Source organism: Pocillopora damicornis, chromosome 10 (genome assembly GCF_964200805.1).
Source record: "Pocillopora damicornis chromosome 10, jaPocDami1.2, whole genome shotgun sequence".
NCBI lineage: Eukaryota > Metazoa > Cnidaria > Anthozoa > Scleractinia > Pocilloporidae > Pocillopora > Pocillopora damicornis.
Window position 1 is genome coordinate 18,677,774 of NC_142679.1, and position 15,038 is coordinate 18,692,811.

Genomic DNA, 15,038 nt, shown 5'->3' on the forward strand with positions numbered 1-15,038 from the left:
GAATCCACCAAATAATGAGGATGAGAGGGACCTCATTCTCAATTGCTACAGTTTTGCAAAATTTTGCAAATTTTTATTTACTTATAGTTCCATGATTTGGTACATGCAGTCTGAAATGACAAAACCAACCAGCATCATGTTGATCCATTTTCATCTGTATTTGTTTCATAACTAATAGATAATTAACAATGTATATTTGACAGGATATTTCGAAAAGAAAAAGTTCAGGGGATGTGGTGAGGATTCTGAAAAAAATTACACATCACATTGGATATTAAAACCACAAATTGAGATATTTTCACGATATTTTCTCATAGCAGATCTTTTGGACTTTTCATTTGGGGAACATTATTTTCAAAGTAAAACGGTAATTGATGATATTGTGTAATCTTGGCAAGGAAAATTTTGTTTCTTGGGTAAGGAACAATGATGTACCTTTGCAAATAATTTTTGGGTCTTAAATTTTCTGGATCTACCCCAGGATAATAGTATCATAACATCCTCCATTTGTTATGACACACTCGGCCTATCCCAGCATTTTCCAGTGGGTTAAAATGTGCACATGGTTGGTAAACTCTTTAGTCACTTTTACCTTCAGAAAAACATGTTAAAGGTGAAATATTCAAAGATTGTGAAAACATGTAAAGCAGCTAGGCTCTTCATAAACTAATGAACCTTTAAAATGTCTATTAAGACTACAATACTTCTGTCTATGGTACTCTTAAAAACACTTGTAGTGAACAATTCAGGGACCAGATTCATTATATTCCTGTTTTGAAATCCACATCGTTTGGGAGGTGGACAGTGATGCCAGGATCGATCCTCCAATCCATGCAGCGTATTTACGCTCAGGAGGAGCAATAATCTTAGTTTTTTCTCATGGGTGAAGCCAGAGCAGAGATTTCCTTCTGCATTCTCTTGTTTATTCCTGCTAACATCGTAGTCCCCTGCCAGCATTATGTTCGAGCAGAAAAATTAGGGGGAGGGAGGGAGGGAGGGAGGGAAGGAGGGAGGGAGGGAGGGAGGGAGGGAGGGAGGGAAGGAGGGAGGGAGGGAGGGAGGGAGGGAAGGAGGGAGGGAGGGAGGGAGGGAAGGAGGGAGGGAGGGAGGGAGGGAAGGAGGGAGGGAGGGAGGGAGGGAGGGAGGGAAGGAGGGAGGGAGGGAGGGAGGGAGGGAGGGAGGGAGGGAAGGAGGGAGGGAGGGAGGGGATATCCAAGCAAAGAACTGGTATTCTGACCGAGGAGGGTAACAATACTCTTACCAAACTGGGAAGGCTCTGGCAGGATGGGTCATCTGCCAGTAGTATGACTCTGTTGTAAACCAAACGGCCACTACCACCGTTAAATGTCATCCCCAGTAAAATCACCGCAGTGTTTACATTCGAAGTTTACGAGAGGGGTTACTTTTTGCTAATGGTACTGAAACATTTTCCAGTTTTGCATTCTTCAGTTATTATAATTATCTAACTACCTGGTGGTAATACTCGTTCCACCCTCGTGAAGAACATTGCTTGCATAGACCAGCAGATTTTTGAGGGCTTGGGGAGGGGGGCAGGAGGGGCCCGGGCGGCGGGAGGTGACCATCACACTTTCTAAAATATCAAGTAAGAACAGAAGCCCATTACGTAATGGGATTCTAGTAAGAAATTCTATATCGTTAAGGATACTTGAAGAAATCCGACAGAGTTCTTGTAAACTTAACAGATATAAAATAAATCTGTTTACATTGTTTGGTTGAAAATCATTTTGAACCAAACCCACAATAAGTTCTGGTACAATATATTAAAGTTCACACGGCAACCAGGTGGACAATCAGACATAGTTTGATGCTACTCTGGTTTACAGATTTAATGAATGTAACCGAAGAAGTTACAATTCATAGACCCAACGTTTCGACACTCCTTTCTAGTGCCTTCATCAGGGGTGATCTAAACGCTGCAACAAGAGGCACTTTTATATGATCACTAATTAGCGGCCTTTTTTTTCTTGACGAGGAGTAAATGGGCGTCAGGAAGCAAACCGCCATCGTCACGATTTAAAGGAGAGTGGGCGGAGTAAATATGCCAAGCCTCCAAACAAAAGTGCTGGTGGTAACGCCGATTAGTGGTGATAATTTTAGAATTATCCCACCCAATTGTATGTTTAGTTAGGCATGTGTGCTCCGATAAAGCTGAGTTTTCCTTTTTGCAAAGGAAAACCGCTTTTTGGCGCTCTTTTAACCGTGTACCAAACTGACGTTTGGTCTGTCCGATGTATTCGTTGTCACAGTCATTGCAAGGAATAGAATAAATGGCGTCGGTTCGTTGTTCTTTCGTGACAGGATCCTTAGGTTTGGCGAAAATATGCCCCAAAGACTGAAAAGGTTGTTGAGCAACTTTAACGTTGTGGCTATTCAAAATTCTCTTAATGGGTTCCGTAACACTCTGTATGTAAGGAATAACAGCAAAACCAGTCGCTGGTTCCCTTCCATCAAGAGCGTCACTATTTGTAACTGGTTTTTGGCAGTTGCGGAGAAAGGTTTTTGTATAGCCATTTTCCTTTAGGACATTGGAAACATATTTCCTCTCCCCGGTCTTCGAATCGAGTGAAGATGGTAGACAGTCAGCCCTCCTAAGGTTGCAGACTTTTTTTATGGCAAATAGGGTGGTGAGAATCGAAGGCGAGGTATTTGTCGGTGTGGGTAGGTTTACGGAAGACAATTGTCTCTAAATTACCCTGAACCCCTCTGGACACATAAATCAAGAAAGGGCAAATGTCTATCATTTTCACGCTTAAGGGTGAATTGGATCGACGGCTCTACTGAATTCAAATGCGACAGGAGGCGCTCCGCTTCATTTCCGGATACCGCAGAAATAACATTATCGACATATCGTTTCCAGAAAAAGGGTTTAACCGGTGAAGTGGCTAAGGCCCTTTGTTCCACGTCTACCATTACCATGTTAGCAATGACAGTAGGGACGGGCGAACCCATCACTCTACCAAAAACCTGTTGATAGTAGGTGCCGTTATATGTAAATTGCGTGGTTTTGAGGCAAAAAGACAGCAGATGAATAATATCCTCCACAGGCAAAGAAGTTCTTTGTCCCAGGAAAGCATCTTCTCTGAGTCTCTTCTCTGCAACTTTAACGGCAAGATCAACTGGGATTTTAGTGAAGAGCGAAACAACGTCGAAAGATACTAATTCTTCACAAGCGTTAAGAGTTTTACCTCTTACGAAATCCGCAAATTCGCAGGAATTTTTGACAGTGTACTCAGTATTCCCAACAACAGGCGACAAAATTCTCGCAAGATAACCAGAAATTGCATAAGTCGGAGAATTAACTAAAGAGACAATGGGTCTCAAAGGAATTCCCAGTTTATGAATTTTAGGTAAGCCATAAAAACGTGGACATAAGCCGTCACTACTATATAACATTTTGTACGTAGTCACTAATTTTACCGGCTTTTTTCAAATCAAGCAACATTTTGTTTGATAAAATTTCCGCACAGCCCCATACTATTGTAAAACAAATCTGTTTTCCCAACGGCAATGTATTGTTTTTGTCATTGTTTTCTCTATCCAATAACTGAATGCATAATGTAGGATGGGGCTGTGCGGAAATTTTGTCTTTTGTTTAACTTTCTTTGAGTTTTACTGGTAGGATCAGAGTTTAAGACAACATACGTACTCTTGTCATTAAGCAGAGACAAAGCTTTGTCGTGATACTGCTGTTTGTCCGTAACCACAACACAATTACCCTTGTCAGCAGATAATACGAGCCTGTCCGGATCCTTTTTGAGAGCTATAAGCGCATTGAAAACATCCTTTTGAATGTTTTTGGGAGGAGGTTTAACACGCCTGAGTATGCTACTTACTTCTGCTCTTACCAAATGCTTAAGGTCGTCGTTGAGTTGAGAGATACTCTCCTCAACAGCGGCGACAATTTCGGCAGTCGGTATTTTGCGAGGAGCAATAGCAAACTTCAGACCCTTCTCTAAACCACTCCGTTCCAGCGCGGATAACTCCTTGGAGGAAAGGTTCATGACCCATTTATCTTTCAGAGATGAGCCTGGATTAACAGGAGACCTCTTACTGAGCAAATGACGGAGATTTCTGTCGTGTTTCTCTCCCTGTTTGGTAAACGTCTGCAGTTCTTTTGAACTGCAGAACTCCTCGACCTAGGAGGTTTCGGAGTTGTTAATCAAAGCAGAGAGTTCCCTAAGTGAAAGAGAGAATAACGCACGCAAACGCAGTATGGAACTGTGACATTCATCTATTCGTAGCTTAAGAAAAGAAAAACCAGTACGGACCATGAGCTTGTATCCTTTTGCACTACTCTTATGTTCGCGAGCCGGTTGACCCTTGTAACAACAGTTTGACCATACTTTTCTCCGCCCACACTCCTTTAAATCGTGACGATGGCGGTTTGCTTCCTGACGCCCATTTACACCTCGTCAGAAAAAAAAAGGCCGCTAATTAGTGATCATATAAAAGGACCTCTTGTTGCAGCGTTTAGATCACCCCTGATGAAGGCACTAGAAAGAAGTGTCGAAACGTTGGGTCTATGAATTGTAACTTCTTCGGTTACATTCATTAAATCTGTAAACCATAGTAGCATCAAACTATGTCCAAGTTCTGGTACCTTTAGAATTACCCTGCACCCACGGGACTCCTGCAACGGTCTTAAGCTCTGATTGGTTAATATTTTTTCTTCGCCTTTTTGCCGTTTTAAGAACTACCCATGACGCGCTTTAAGTATCGATACAGTGCTTTATTTTTAAATAAAATCGATGCACAGAGACACCTTTTAGCCAAGATTGGAATTACGTTTGACGTTAGAAAAAATATATATTGAGAAGTCCGATACAATTCCTATAAGGCGAACTGAAAAAAGCAAAGTTCTCCCGGATGCCATATTCTCAGCTCTTTTAAAAGCATTTTCGGTGAACGATGGAGGGACCAGATTCATCATATTGTTGCTTGGAAATCCACATCTGTTTGGAGGTGGACAGTGACGCCAAAATCGACCCTCCGATCCACACAGAGTATTTACGCTCAGGAGGAGCAATAACCTTGATCTTCATTGTGGGTGGAGCCAGAGCAGAGATTTCCTTCTGCATTCTGTCAGCGATTCCTGGGAACATGGTGGAGCCACCAGTCAACACTATGTTGGCGTACAAGTCCTTACGGATATCCACATCACACTTCATGATGGAATTGTATGTGGCCTCATGGCTGCCGTGGGATTCTATTCCAAAGAAAGCGGGTTGGAACATGACTTCTGGTCCACGGAATCGTTCGTTGCCAACAGTGATAACCTGGCCGTCAGGAAGCTCGTAACTCTTCTCCAAGCTGGAGCTGGAGGCAGCAGTCTGCATTTCTTGTTCGAAATCCAGAGCAACATAACAGAGCTTCTCTTTGATGTCACGCACGATTTCGCGCTCAGCTGTCGTCTCGAATGGGTAACCACGCTCCGTAAGAATCTTCATCAGGTAGTCGGTCAAGTCCCTGCCGGCCAAATCAAGACGAATGATGGCATGGGGAAGAGCGTACCCTTCGTAGATGGGAACTGTGTGACTGACACCATCACCGCTGTCAAAGACGATACCGGTTGTTCGACCAGAGGCGTAGAGAGACAACACGGCCTGGATAGCTACATACGTGGCTGGGGAGTTAACGATGTCAATAACGATGTCAATTTCATGGCTATTTTCAAACAAAAACGCAATAATCAAAAATCAGTTTATGCAATTACTTCTCGTTGTTTTGATTGTGCTTCCAAAATCTTTGAACCATTGAATGTCTTTCATTCTAGTGTTCAAAATTTTGTGATTACGTTAAATGTCTCTTATATATAACTTGACCAGGCAAACAAAATGGTTTTAAATCCGACCAATCAGTACGTTTCATCGCCTTATAAGGAAGAAATATATATATTGTGCAAGTTTAGAGATCTAATAGGAAAAATGAATTGTGATTTTTAATCATAAAGCTCTCAGAATAAAGAGTTAACTGACCTCTGCCTGGCGAAAAAGCACTACCCTTTGGACATCGAGAACTTAACGTAAATGAAACAAAAGTTGTACAGAATGTATTGTGCACATTTCTTTGGATTTTACGGTAAAGTAATCAGTCTGCTAAGGGGCAAAAAATAGAGCAAAATCTGGTTAAGAACAACGATTTTACCTGTGTCATCTTTTCTCTGTTGGATTTTAGATTTAGCGGAGCCTCTGTCAGCAGAACTGGATGTTCCTCGGGCGCTACACGTAGCTCGTTGTAGAAGGTGTGATGCCAGATCTAAAATTGTAAGGAAATCTTGTTAAGCGATAATTAAGGGCGTGTTGAGTATTCGTGATAGAGAATTTAGTGTACCTTTTCCATGTCATCCCAATTGGTTACAATGCCAAATTCCATGGGATATCTCAGAGTCAGAATACCTCGCTTGCTCTGAGCTTCATCGCCGACATACGAGTCTTTCTGACCCATACCAACCATAACACCATTGTGCCTTGGTCGACCGACGATGCAGGGAAACACTACACGAGGAGCATCGTCCCCTGCAAAACCGGCCTTGCACATACCAGAGCCATTGTCCACAACCAAAGCAGCCACGTCTTCGTCAGCCATTTTAATTCAGAGTGGTAATGCAGCGTGTGAATCAAGCTTTCAGTCGGAGAGCTCCACTTGCGTTGTGACGATCCGACAAAGTAAGGGTTTGACATCAGTATTGAATTATTTCTGATACAGCTTCGTGACTGTTCCGTCTGATTGGCTGGTCCAAAACATGTGACATAAGTTAGAACCCAATCGGTCGTTATAGATGTGTTTGTGTTCCGGAATATGCTTTGCTTTTTCTGTTTTGTCTCAAGGCTTAATCTGGAATTTCTTTTCTTCTCGATTCAGTCCAATCAACGCGTCCATTTTTTGTTGAAGTTATCTTTGGCAGTAGTGTATAAAATAAGAAGCAATGCAATAAAATTGTGCAAATACACCGCCACACACAAAAAAAAAAATAATAAAATGAACGTCACTAAAGAAAACTAGTCTTTGAAAATCTGTATGTATAAGAGAAAAGAGACAAAGCTAAATTAGATAAGTCTAGTCACGGTTGATACTAGGAACAGATTTTATTCATAGAAAAGCAATATGCCTGTTCGTTATAACGTTGGTCAAATTCATCTTGGTAAAAACAAAAGCCACTTTCAACAAGGACTCCCTCGGGAAATCATTATTTTTTATGCAAAACATTTTATGGTCTTAGCTCTTAGATAATTCCGTTTCTTGTGATCCAAGAAACGGAATTTAGCCGTCATCTCCATAAAAGTCTTCCCTAACTGAATCACCATATTTGACGGGATTCATGCTTTCCCCTGACTCTTAGGGCCTGCTGACGCCACGATACTTGCATATGGAATCCCCGCATTACTCGTTTCCATGCTTTGCATGTCCACGAGTAAAAATGGCGAAGTCTCTAAACATTATTTCCTTCTCATTCTAGTTGCAGGAAGATTGAGATTTAGTCAATAAAGAAGACAGAGGAGCAAAGAAACAGAAGGCAAACTAGAATCATTAAAGCGAAAGGGGAACTCCACTAAGATAAGAATTTTAATATCACTACAAACTAGTCAAACGGTGGCTGCCTGAGTTTTGAATTTTTTTAGGGTACCTTAACTAATATAAATTGTGCAAAAAATTAATTTTCTTGAATACAGAAAATGACAGCCACTGAGGGAGGTGGAATTTTTTTAAGATGGCAATGTATGTAAAACGACAAATAGATGGTGACGAACAAAATAATGCAGAAATGTTCTGGATTTTTCCACTCTTATCACAAATTTTCGAAAAGCCACGAGCAAACATTTTATCGTTGTGTTTTTTCACAAATGTCTCAGTCAAAAATAAAATTCCGAAGTGGATATTCTTCCATAATTTGTCAGCGAAATATTTAATGCCACCTCAAAAGATTCGCTTTTTTTAATTGTATTTTTGTAAGAGATAAGAGAACACAGGCAACCAAAAACAGACCTGTTCGACTAAACGACTCGTAAAAGTTGAAATAATAGCTACCAGTACGTACTTGTGACTCGACAAAAAACACTTTGGTGACACTACGTTTAAGGCTGATGATTTACAAATACCGGCGCTATCCATGTTCATAATAACGATTAGAACCCTCACAGTAGTTTGTCACGCGTAAATTGAGAAATGTAGAAGAATTCGTTTTCCAGAAAAACCAAGGTACACCGACAGACAATTGGACTTTTCATTAAGCAACAAGGAAATTCTGAAATGTGACTTGTTTAAATCAATGGTGATTAGGCCTGATTTGAAATACTCAAATGACAGCGTGATCCTTATGGTGACCGTTAAATCATCATTATTGATTTGAAACAATGCCAAATGGACTTTGCAGTTAAGACACGAAACAACGGCAAGAACGTATTGCGTGGTCGTTACATCTTCGGGAAGGGGAGGAGGGGTCGGGCGATTTTGGTCGTGTCACGATGAACTGTACCCCATTATCCCACAAGGCTCTATGATCCACCCTCATTGGCAGTGAACTTTCCCCCCCCCCCCCCCCGAAAACCATGTGATCCCCTCAGGTAATAAATAATGACTGTTCCTTGAAGGAAAGAGGAGAAACTTCTTTCGCTATAAAAAATGCTGAGGCCTGGGTTCTATTTCACAGACAATGACATCAATCTTTACCAGGACCGACGATCACATTACACTGTTACTTCTACGTCATAACCAGTGACTGAGTGAAGAATAGCTATTGAAAAACAACTTTAATCTTCTTGGAAAAATTTTTAGCCAGTAAATTCATCTGCCCATGTTCTCTTATCGTTTTGTAAGTTGAAATACACGAAACCTTATCGTCTGGACCAGTTAATTCTAAAAAATTTCAGTTGAAAGCTATACAGACCACAAAACAGATTCTGTATGTCAACTTTAGTTATCAGACAACTGTCGATTTCTGACGAAAAAAAAAAACAGGAAATGAGAACTGAAAAGTTTGCTTCGAAGAACTAGGTCAGAAAATCAAACTGTTTTTCGTTTAGCTAAAGAAAACTGTACGGTTCCATATTTAACTGAAATAATTGAAAAGTGAAAAAAATGAAAAATTTTCCTTGAACCTCTAGATCACCAAATCAAAAGGTTTTCCGTACAGTTGAAGAGACCTGTTCTGAAATTAAAGTAAGAAACCTTAATTAACATTCATGATGCGAGAATTCACGTCAAACTCTAGTAAGGAGATTTAATGAGCAAAATGATCAATCCAGTTTGTTTAAGAAAAGTTTCAGTATATTTGGTTTATTAATTCCACACGAAATTGTAATCTGAACGCTATAAGGATTTAATTGCCTTTGTTTGGAGAGCAAATTGATGTTCTTTATATCGTACGTGAATGTTCCTTTTGCTGGCGAAAATTAAACGAGAAATTGCTTAAGAAATTTATTGGTGACCATAAAGCGAGAAAGTGTTTCTTATACAATGGTATTTTTTTTTCTCGTGTGATAAATTTAAAAAAAAAAGGAAAGTAAATAGTTCAATGATTTCGCCTTAATTAAAGGTGGTCTGTATAACTTGTTGCATAATCCTTGTTTTCCAATATAGTTTAGAAGACAAACTATGTTCTCCTTAGAATAATACCTAAGGCAGCCACCGGGTTTTATTACACTATTTATTTAGTTGAAAGGCCTTTTTCAGCCCACAATTAAAGGAACACAGGGAAAGAAGAAAGTTTGAAGTACGAAATCTGAACATTTAAACTCAACGGTGAAAAAAACTTGACTCCGTAAAAATTTTGTCACAGTCGGAAAGATGCACGGAACCAAGAAAGATAACCGATTGTCTAAACTCTTGCCTTAAAAATAAAAACACAGCTACTTTGGCCCATGTTATCGCAAATATTTAGGAAGTTAGAGGCTAAAAGATCGTCCAAAAACTGAGAAGGCTGAAAAGGGTCTTGCTATAAGCAACATGACAAGCTTCGAGTATTTGTATGTCAGAAGGAAAAAATTGAAATTTGAAGTAAATGATTAACGCCACAATTTGCAATATATATAAACATATTGTAGCTTGTTATGTTGCTTGTCCTTATAATAGTAATGTAATATACCATCTTGTGCAAAATAGTTAGATGAGCAAAGTTTTTCGGAGAGAGAATTATTTCTGGAAAACCATTGATTAGAACGCGAACAAAAAGGCAAAAATGATAACAAGAAATTAGGACGAAAGTCAGTCAATCAGTTTTTGGAGAAGAACGTTTTGCACAGGGTGATATACATGTAGCTTTTGGCGGAAACTCTTATGGGAAGCCATTTTGAATTTTTTTGTCAAAAATGTTGTCAGGGGAAACGCTACGCAAATGTTTTCAAATTTTCCCGCCAAAAGTCTTAGTATATAATCGAACGACTTTTTCTACACACATTTGTAATTATCAAATAAGATTACTTGAAGAGAATAAAAGACTGAGTGACAAACACCTGTAATATCATTTATTGACGACAATAGTTTAAGAAGGTAAATAAGTGAACACCAGATGAGCTTCTTGACTTTTACTTAACAACAATGTAGAGATATTAAATTACTTAAAAAATAATAATAAAAACCAGCGCATGCGTATTTTAGGCGCCCGTAAGTTTTTTGGCGGGAAAATTGTGGCAATTTGAACAGATGATACTTGCAGCGCGTTCAAGTTTTTCAAGCGCCCGCAGTTGTTTTGGCGGGAAACTTAACAAATGCTTCAGAGAAGACTGAGGAAAAACTTACAGCGATTCTCAGTTTAACAGTTTCTCGTTTCAAAAAAGGGTAACTTTACAAAATGTCTACGTTTATATCATACAGTTATATTCCAAAAATTAAAAGTCCTAGGAAGACAGCTCATATGTACATCGTCAATTTGTTTTCTTCGACCACTGTTGAATTACCTTCAGCAACGAAACTATTTGCGGATAAGTTTTGAAAACTAATGGTGAAAATTTTCACTACAATTATTTTCGAGTTATCTTCCCTGAAGAAGAATGAAGTTAACTTTGTATTCTTGTCGCTTGCTTCAGCGTATGTCTTTCTTCCTTGCTTGTCAACGAGCTGAAATAATAAACAGGTGAAATACAATTGCTCTTTTCTTTAAGCATCGACGGTATGAATCAAATATATAGATGTGATTACAAACTGAATAATAGATTTGAGAACAAAATTGTACCAGAACTGATGATAAAATGTGTGGTTCATAAAATTTTAAATACGCTGGAAAATGAAACAGTTTGATATTTCCTCATTTCTCGTTTAAAAAATTGTGAATTAGTGTCTTCTAAATTTTTCTCTGGAAACCAATTTCATACTAAATAATATTTATTTCACGGGGAGCGATGCGTGTGCATAAACATTCCTTTTAATTACCATAATAATATTTCATCAAACATTTCAGCATGATTTCTTTGGAACAATGTCATCTTTTTATTTCTTACAAGCGGAGACTTTTTGAGCATTTTATAAGCAAAGTTCGATGGAGTGTCCTTTAGAACAATTGGAACATTTAAGACTTCGTGGAGGGAAAGAGATATAATTTCTAATTACTACAAGGACTTGTTAGACTTAAGCTTTTTCATTTGTTAAAACCTGGAATTTTGAATTTCTTCTGTTCTCCTGTCGTTGCTGCTGTCTTTTTGTAAACTCTACTGACTTACTCATTGCAGGGCATATCGTTTTCCAATTGCAGCTCCAACCGTATTACAAGAAATTCATTCTGGTCATTCAGTATACTAGCAGACTACAAACTGTAATTGGAGAATCTTTGCTGCCCTAATTGTTCACGTTTAAGTCGATTTAATGGAGAATTACTTTAAGATTGACAGAGGGTCTCAGAGTTTTAAATTTTTGTAAGATTTGAGCTTCTTGCGAGTGGACTTGACTGAATTATTCACTAATGAGTCTATACATTCCTTGTAAAAATTTTTTTTTGATAATTTTGATGTGGCTGAGAGAATTTTAGACGTACCCGGCTGAAAATTAGGGTAGGGTAAATATGCCCTATATTTAGATCTTTCAGTACAAACATTTTTCTTGCTTGATAGGAAACTGAACTTGTGCAAATGAGCAAATAAGGTGAAAAAAAATTCCCTTACAGTTTTGCTCAGCTAATCCGACTTTAAAATGCACTGAGGAAGCTGTACCAAGAAATGACCATCTATTCGTAAAATAAGCAACTTACTGTTTGAAGAAAAGTTGTCCTTGAAATCCACTTTCTCTTCTCAGCAAAGTTGAGTTTTTTTATTCCTTCCTTGATTATCTTGCATCATGTCCAAGCTTCTCATTTGACTGTACCGAGAAAACACAGGTGTCAGATGATGGAATTTATTGTGCTACTAAAAATATTCGAACACTTTTAAAATAAGTGTCGAAAGTAATTCAGAATTGCGTTGATTATGCTTTTCTTCGCTCTGTAACTGATCCACGAAACACGTGCCGTCCTCTCAACCAATCAGATGTGAACCTCGAACCAACTACGTTTTGATCACCAACGTTTTCCTCGAGCAGTTTGCTTTTTTTTCAGCTTGAACTCTCTATGGCTCTGAATAATATTTCCTTTGCTCTGATTAGCTGTCGTGTTACCACGCTTTTAGTTTTTCGACATACTATCGAAAAGAACTCCCAAGTTTAGCCTCTAAGATCTGATTAGTAATGCCCCTTAATAATAACTGTATATTAAATTGTTACTCGGTTAAAGAGAACTTGGTATTGCACCGTTGCGTCAATTGTAAATAAAATAAAATAAATTTGCATTTGTTGTAAAAGCGCACTAAAGAACTAAAAAACAGTGCTTCCTACAATTTTAAAAACTCTGGAACATAAACCGGGCAGTCCGTTCTCCTTTCTCGTTTCTAATTCAAAATTTTTTATTTATAGTTTCCCGGACATTCCTGTTTGTCCCTCAAAAGCGATCAAAAATTTAAGAACTTTTATACTTTTTACAGAGTGCAACGTAAGTTCATGAATATACCTCTTAGTTATCAAGATGCTATTTCATCAATTATTTTAGTACGATTACATTTTGTTTCTAACAAGTTAAGATTTTTCGAGAACTTGTTGGGGAGAGTTCAAAGCAGTGTCCATTATAGAAAAGAAAACATTTTAAGCCTAGTAGCCTAGTATTTTAATTTTTTTAATCAGTAAAACCTAGCTGTTAGCGCAATTATCAAATGAGTATCGAAGGTGATCCGAGATTGCATTTGTTTTGCTTTCCTTTGCTCTGTGATTGGTCCAGAAACTCGCGCCACTCTCAATCAATCAGATGCAAAACTAAAACCACCCGCGTTTTCCCGCGCTTTCGGGGCCAGTCATTATTCATCGCCTGGGGTAGATGATTTTGGGAATGAGTGGTCGCCAACAGAGTAGGATCGGAGAAAATTGACCGCCAATTAACTGCCCATGCGGGGAATCTTAAGAATGTTAAAGAGCGATGCGGGAGGGGGGGGGGTGGGTGGGTTGGAAATCAGGTAATTTTTATCGTGACACAAACATATCTATTTTCAATCTGTTCTTAGGCCTGGTCGAAAAAATTGGACTTAATTCTCCGATAAGTTTTTGACTGGGTTTAAATCTATCATCAAGCATATAATTAACTTTGTCACCAAGCCTGTCCACTTGGCTTCAGCGGACTGGTACAATTTATCAATAACTTTTCCTCTAATCATGAAATTATACATTAAATCTACTTACGGAGATCTTATTACAGTACTGCTTGTTGACAAATAGCTCGATAAACTCAGTTCCACTGTTTTTTTGGGTAGAATTCTTAATACAAACTTTGCAAACACGTTTGTTTATACACGACTTACAAGTGAAATTACTCTGGCTCTTACCGTTTTTTCCGTTGTAGGAACGCCATGCTAACTGCCAGTCCTGTCCAGGTGTTTAAGTGAAAGCAACCCCTCGATGCTTCGGATCAATCCTAGTCGCTACACTCGGTTAGGTCGAAGACTTTGTCGAGCTATCTTTGCTTGAGAGATGAAACGTTTCAAACCACGAGGAACCTTAAAATGTAAATGAGGCAAAAGATTTACACGTGCAAATTTAGCCTCGCAAAATAGATTCTTGAGGGCGAGGTCGGTGGTAATTTGCATAAAGAAGTTGTTAGAATTTTGATGAGGTTTTGACACTTGACGTTTCTTAGATATATTTGCTTTCAGAATTTTAAAAGCATACCGTTTTAATTCAACGATAACTATTTCTGTAGAAGTGAGAGATAAAAGATAGTAGGTGTTTTAGTAAACCTAACAAGAAGAGAAGAGAAAGTTGAGGAAATGGGAAACACATCCATCTAACTAGTAGGATGACATGATGTGAAAAGTGATGTGGATTCCCCTTTTGTATTCAAACTACAAAGAAGCCAGAGGGAATGGATAAATCGAGTTAATGTTTAGGTCCTACATTTAGTAAGAAATTAAATCTTCGGGCGCCTTTTTTTCAACCTGTCTGTAAAGGAGTTCGCCTCCCCCTTTCCAATACCAATACAATATTGGGTTCTGTTTCTGACTCTGCCACTTCAATTTAAGGTTGTTCGAGGGATGGCGGCGCTTCTACATGGACTGGGGATTTTTAAAGTAACAGGAATTCTTCCTGGAACAATTTAGCGTCCCGAGTTCTTTTGCCGGCAACAGTAGGTATAAGTTGTCTCCTAACAGCCCTGCTTTGTATGTCACGCTACGCTCAAACGTTGTATGAGGGTGACTTTCACTGAGGAATATCCTAAAAAGCAGGATGATGCAACTAATTCTAAGGTTTGGTAATAAATTAAATATCTTGTAACCCTCGATTAAAAATAGCACAGAAAGATATACAATGAACATCATTGAGAGACGCACCTAGAGGGTTGCATGGTCTTTCATGGACAGAAGCACCATATTTCGTTACCACATACATTGACTGGAAAGTATTTAGAATTTCTTCCCTGAGTTCTAGCTCGTGATATTTTTTGAGCTCGTGATATTTTTGAGCGACTACTTTCCGGCCCAATAAATACCATTAAAAGAACACTCAGTTTGGGCACAAAA

At 38.8% G+C, this 15,038-nt stretch overlaps 2 protein-coding genes and 1 long non-coding RNA gene across 3 annotated transcripts; all 3 read right to left on the reverse strand.

Annotated features, from left to right (window-relative positions):
* Window positions 1–224: 224 nt before the first annotated feature.
* LOC149039241 (uncharacterized) lies at window positions 225–3,414 on the reverse strand. Its single transcript, XM_089185781.1, has 2 exons — window positions 2,845–3,414; window positions 225–245 (listed from the first exon to the last, which is right to left on the reverse strand). The coding sequence occupies exons 1-2, from the start codon at window positions 3,412–3,414 to the stop codon at window positions 225–227; spliced, it is 591 nt and encodes a 196-aa protein (XP_089041907.1).
* A 1,439-nt stretch (window positions 3,415–4,853) lies between these two features.
* LOC113664289 (actin-1/2-like) lies at window positions 4,854–6,649 on the reverse strand. Its single transcript, XM_089183926.1, has 3 exons — window positions 6,352–6,649; window positions 6,159–6,276; window positions 4,854–5,665 (listed from the first exon to the last, which is right to left on the reverse strand). The coding sequence occupies exons 1-3, from the start codon at window positions 6,604–6,606 to the stop codon at window positions 4,908–4,910; spliced, it is 1,131 nt and encodes a 376-aa protein (XP_089040052.1). The 5' UTR covers window positions 6,607–6,649; the 3' UTR covers window positions 4,854–4,907.
* A 3,814-nt stretch (window positions 6,650–10,463) lies between these two features.
* On the reverse strand, window positions 10,464–14,037 carry LOC149039242 (uncharacterized). Its single transcript, XR_016180185.1, has 3 exons — window positions 13,848–14,037; window positions 12,197–12,303; window positions 10,464–11,073 (listed from the first exon to the last, which is right to left on the reverse strand). It is a non-coding gene; the product is annotated as an uncharacterized LOC149039242 (long non-coding RNA).
* Between the last annotated feature and the right edge of the window lie 1,001 nt (window positions 14,038–15,038).

Coding starts and splice junctions, on each gene's coding strand:
- LOC113664289 (XM_089183926.1), bottom strand. CDS start 6,606: ATGGCTGACGAAGACGTGGCTGCTTTGGTTGTGGACAATGGCTCTGGT. Junction 6,277..6,351: donor ATTGGGATGACATGGAAAAG/GTACACTAAATT, acceptor TTACAATTTTAG/ATCTGGCATCACACCTTCTA. Junction 5,666..6,158: donor AAAGATGACACAGGTAAAAT/CGTTGTTCTTAA, acceptor TTGACATCGTTA/TTGACATCGTTAACTCCCCA.
- LOC149039241 (XM_089185781.1), bottom strand. CDS start 3,414: ATGTTATATAGTAGTGACGGCTTATGTCCACGTTTTTATGGCTTACCT. Junction 246..2,844: donor TCGATAATGTTATTTCTGCG/GTATCCGGAAAT, acceptor AATTTTTTTCAG/AATCCTCACCACATCCCCTG.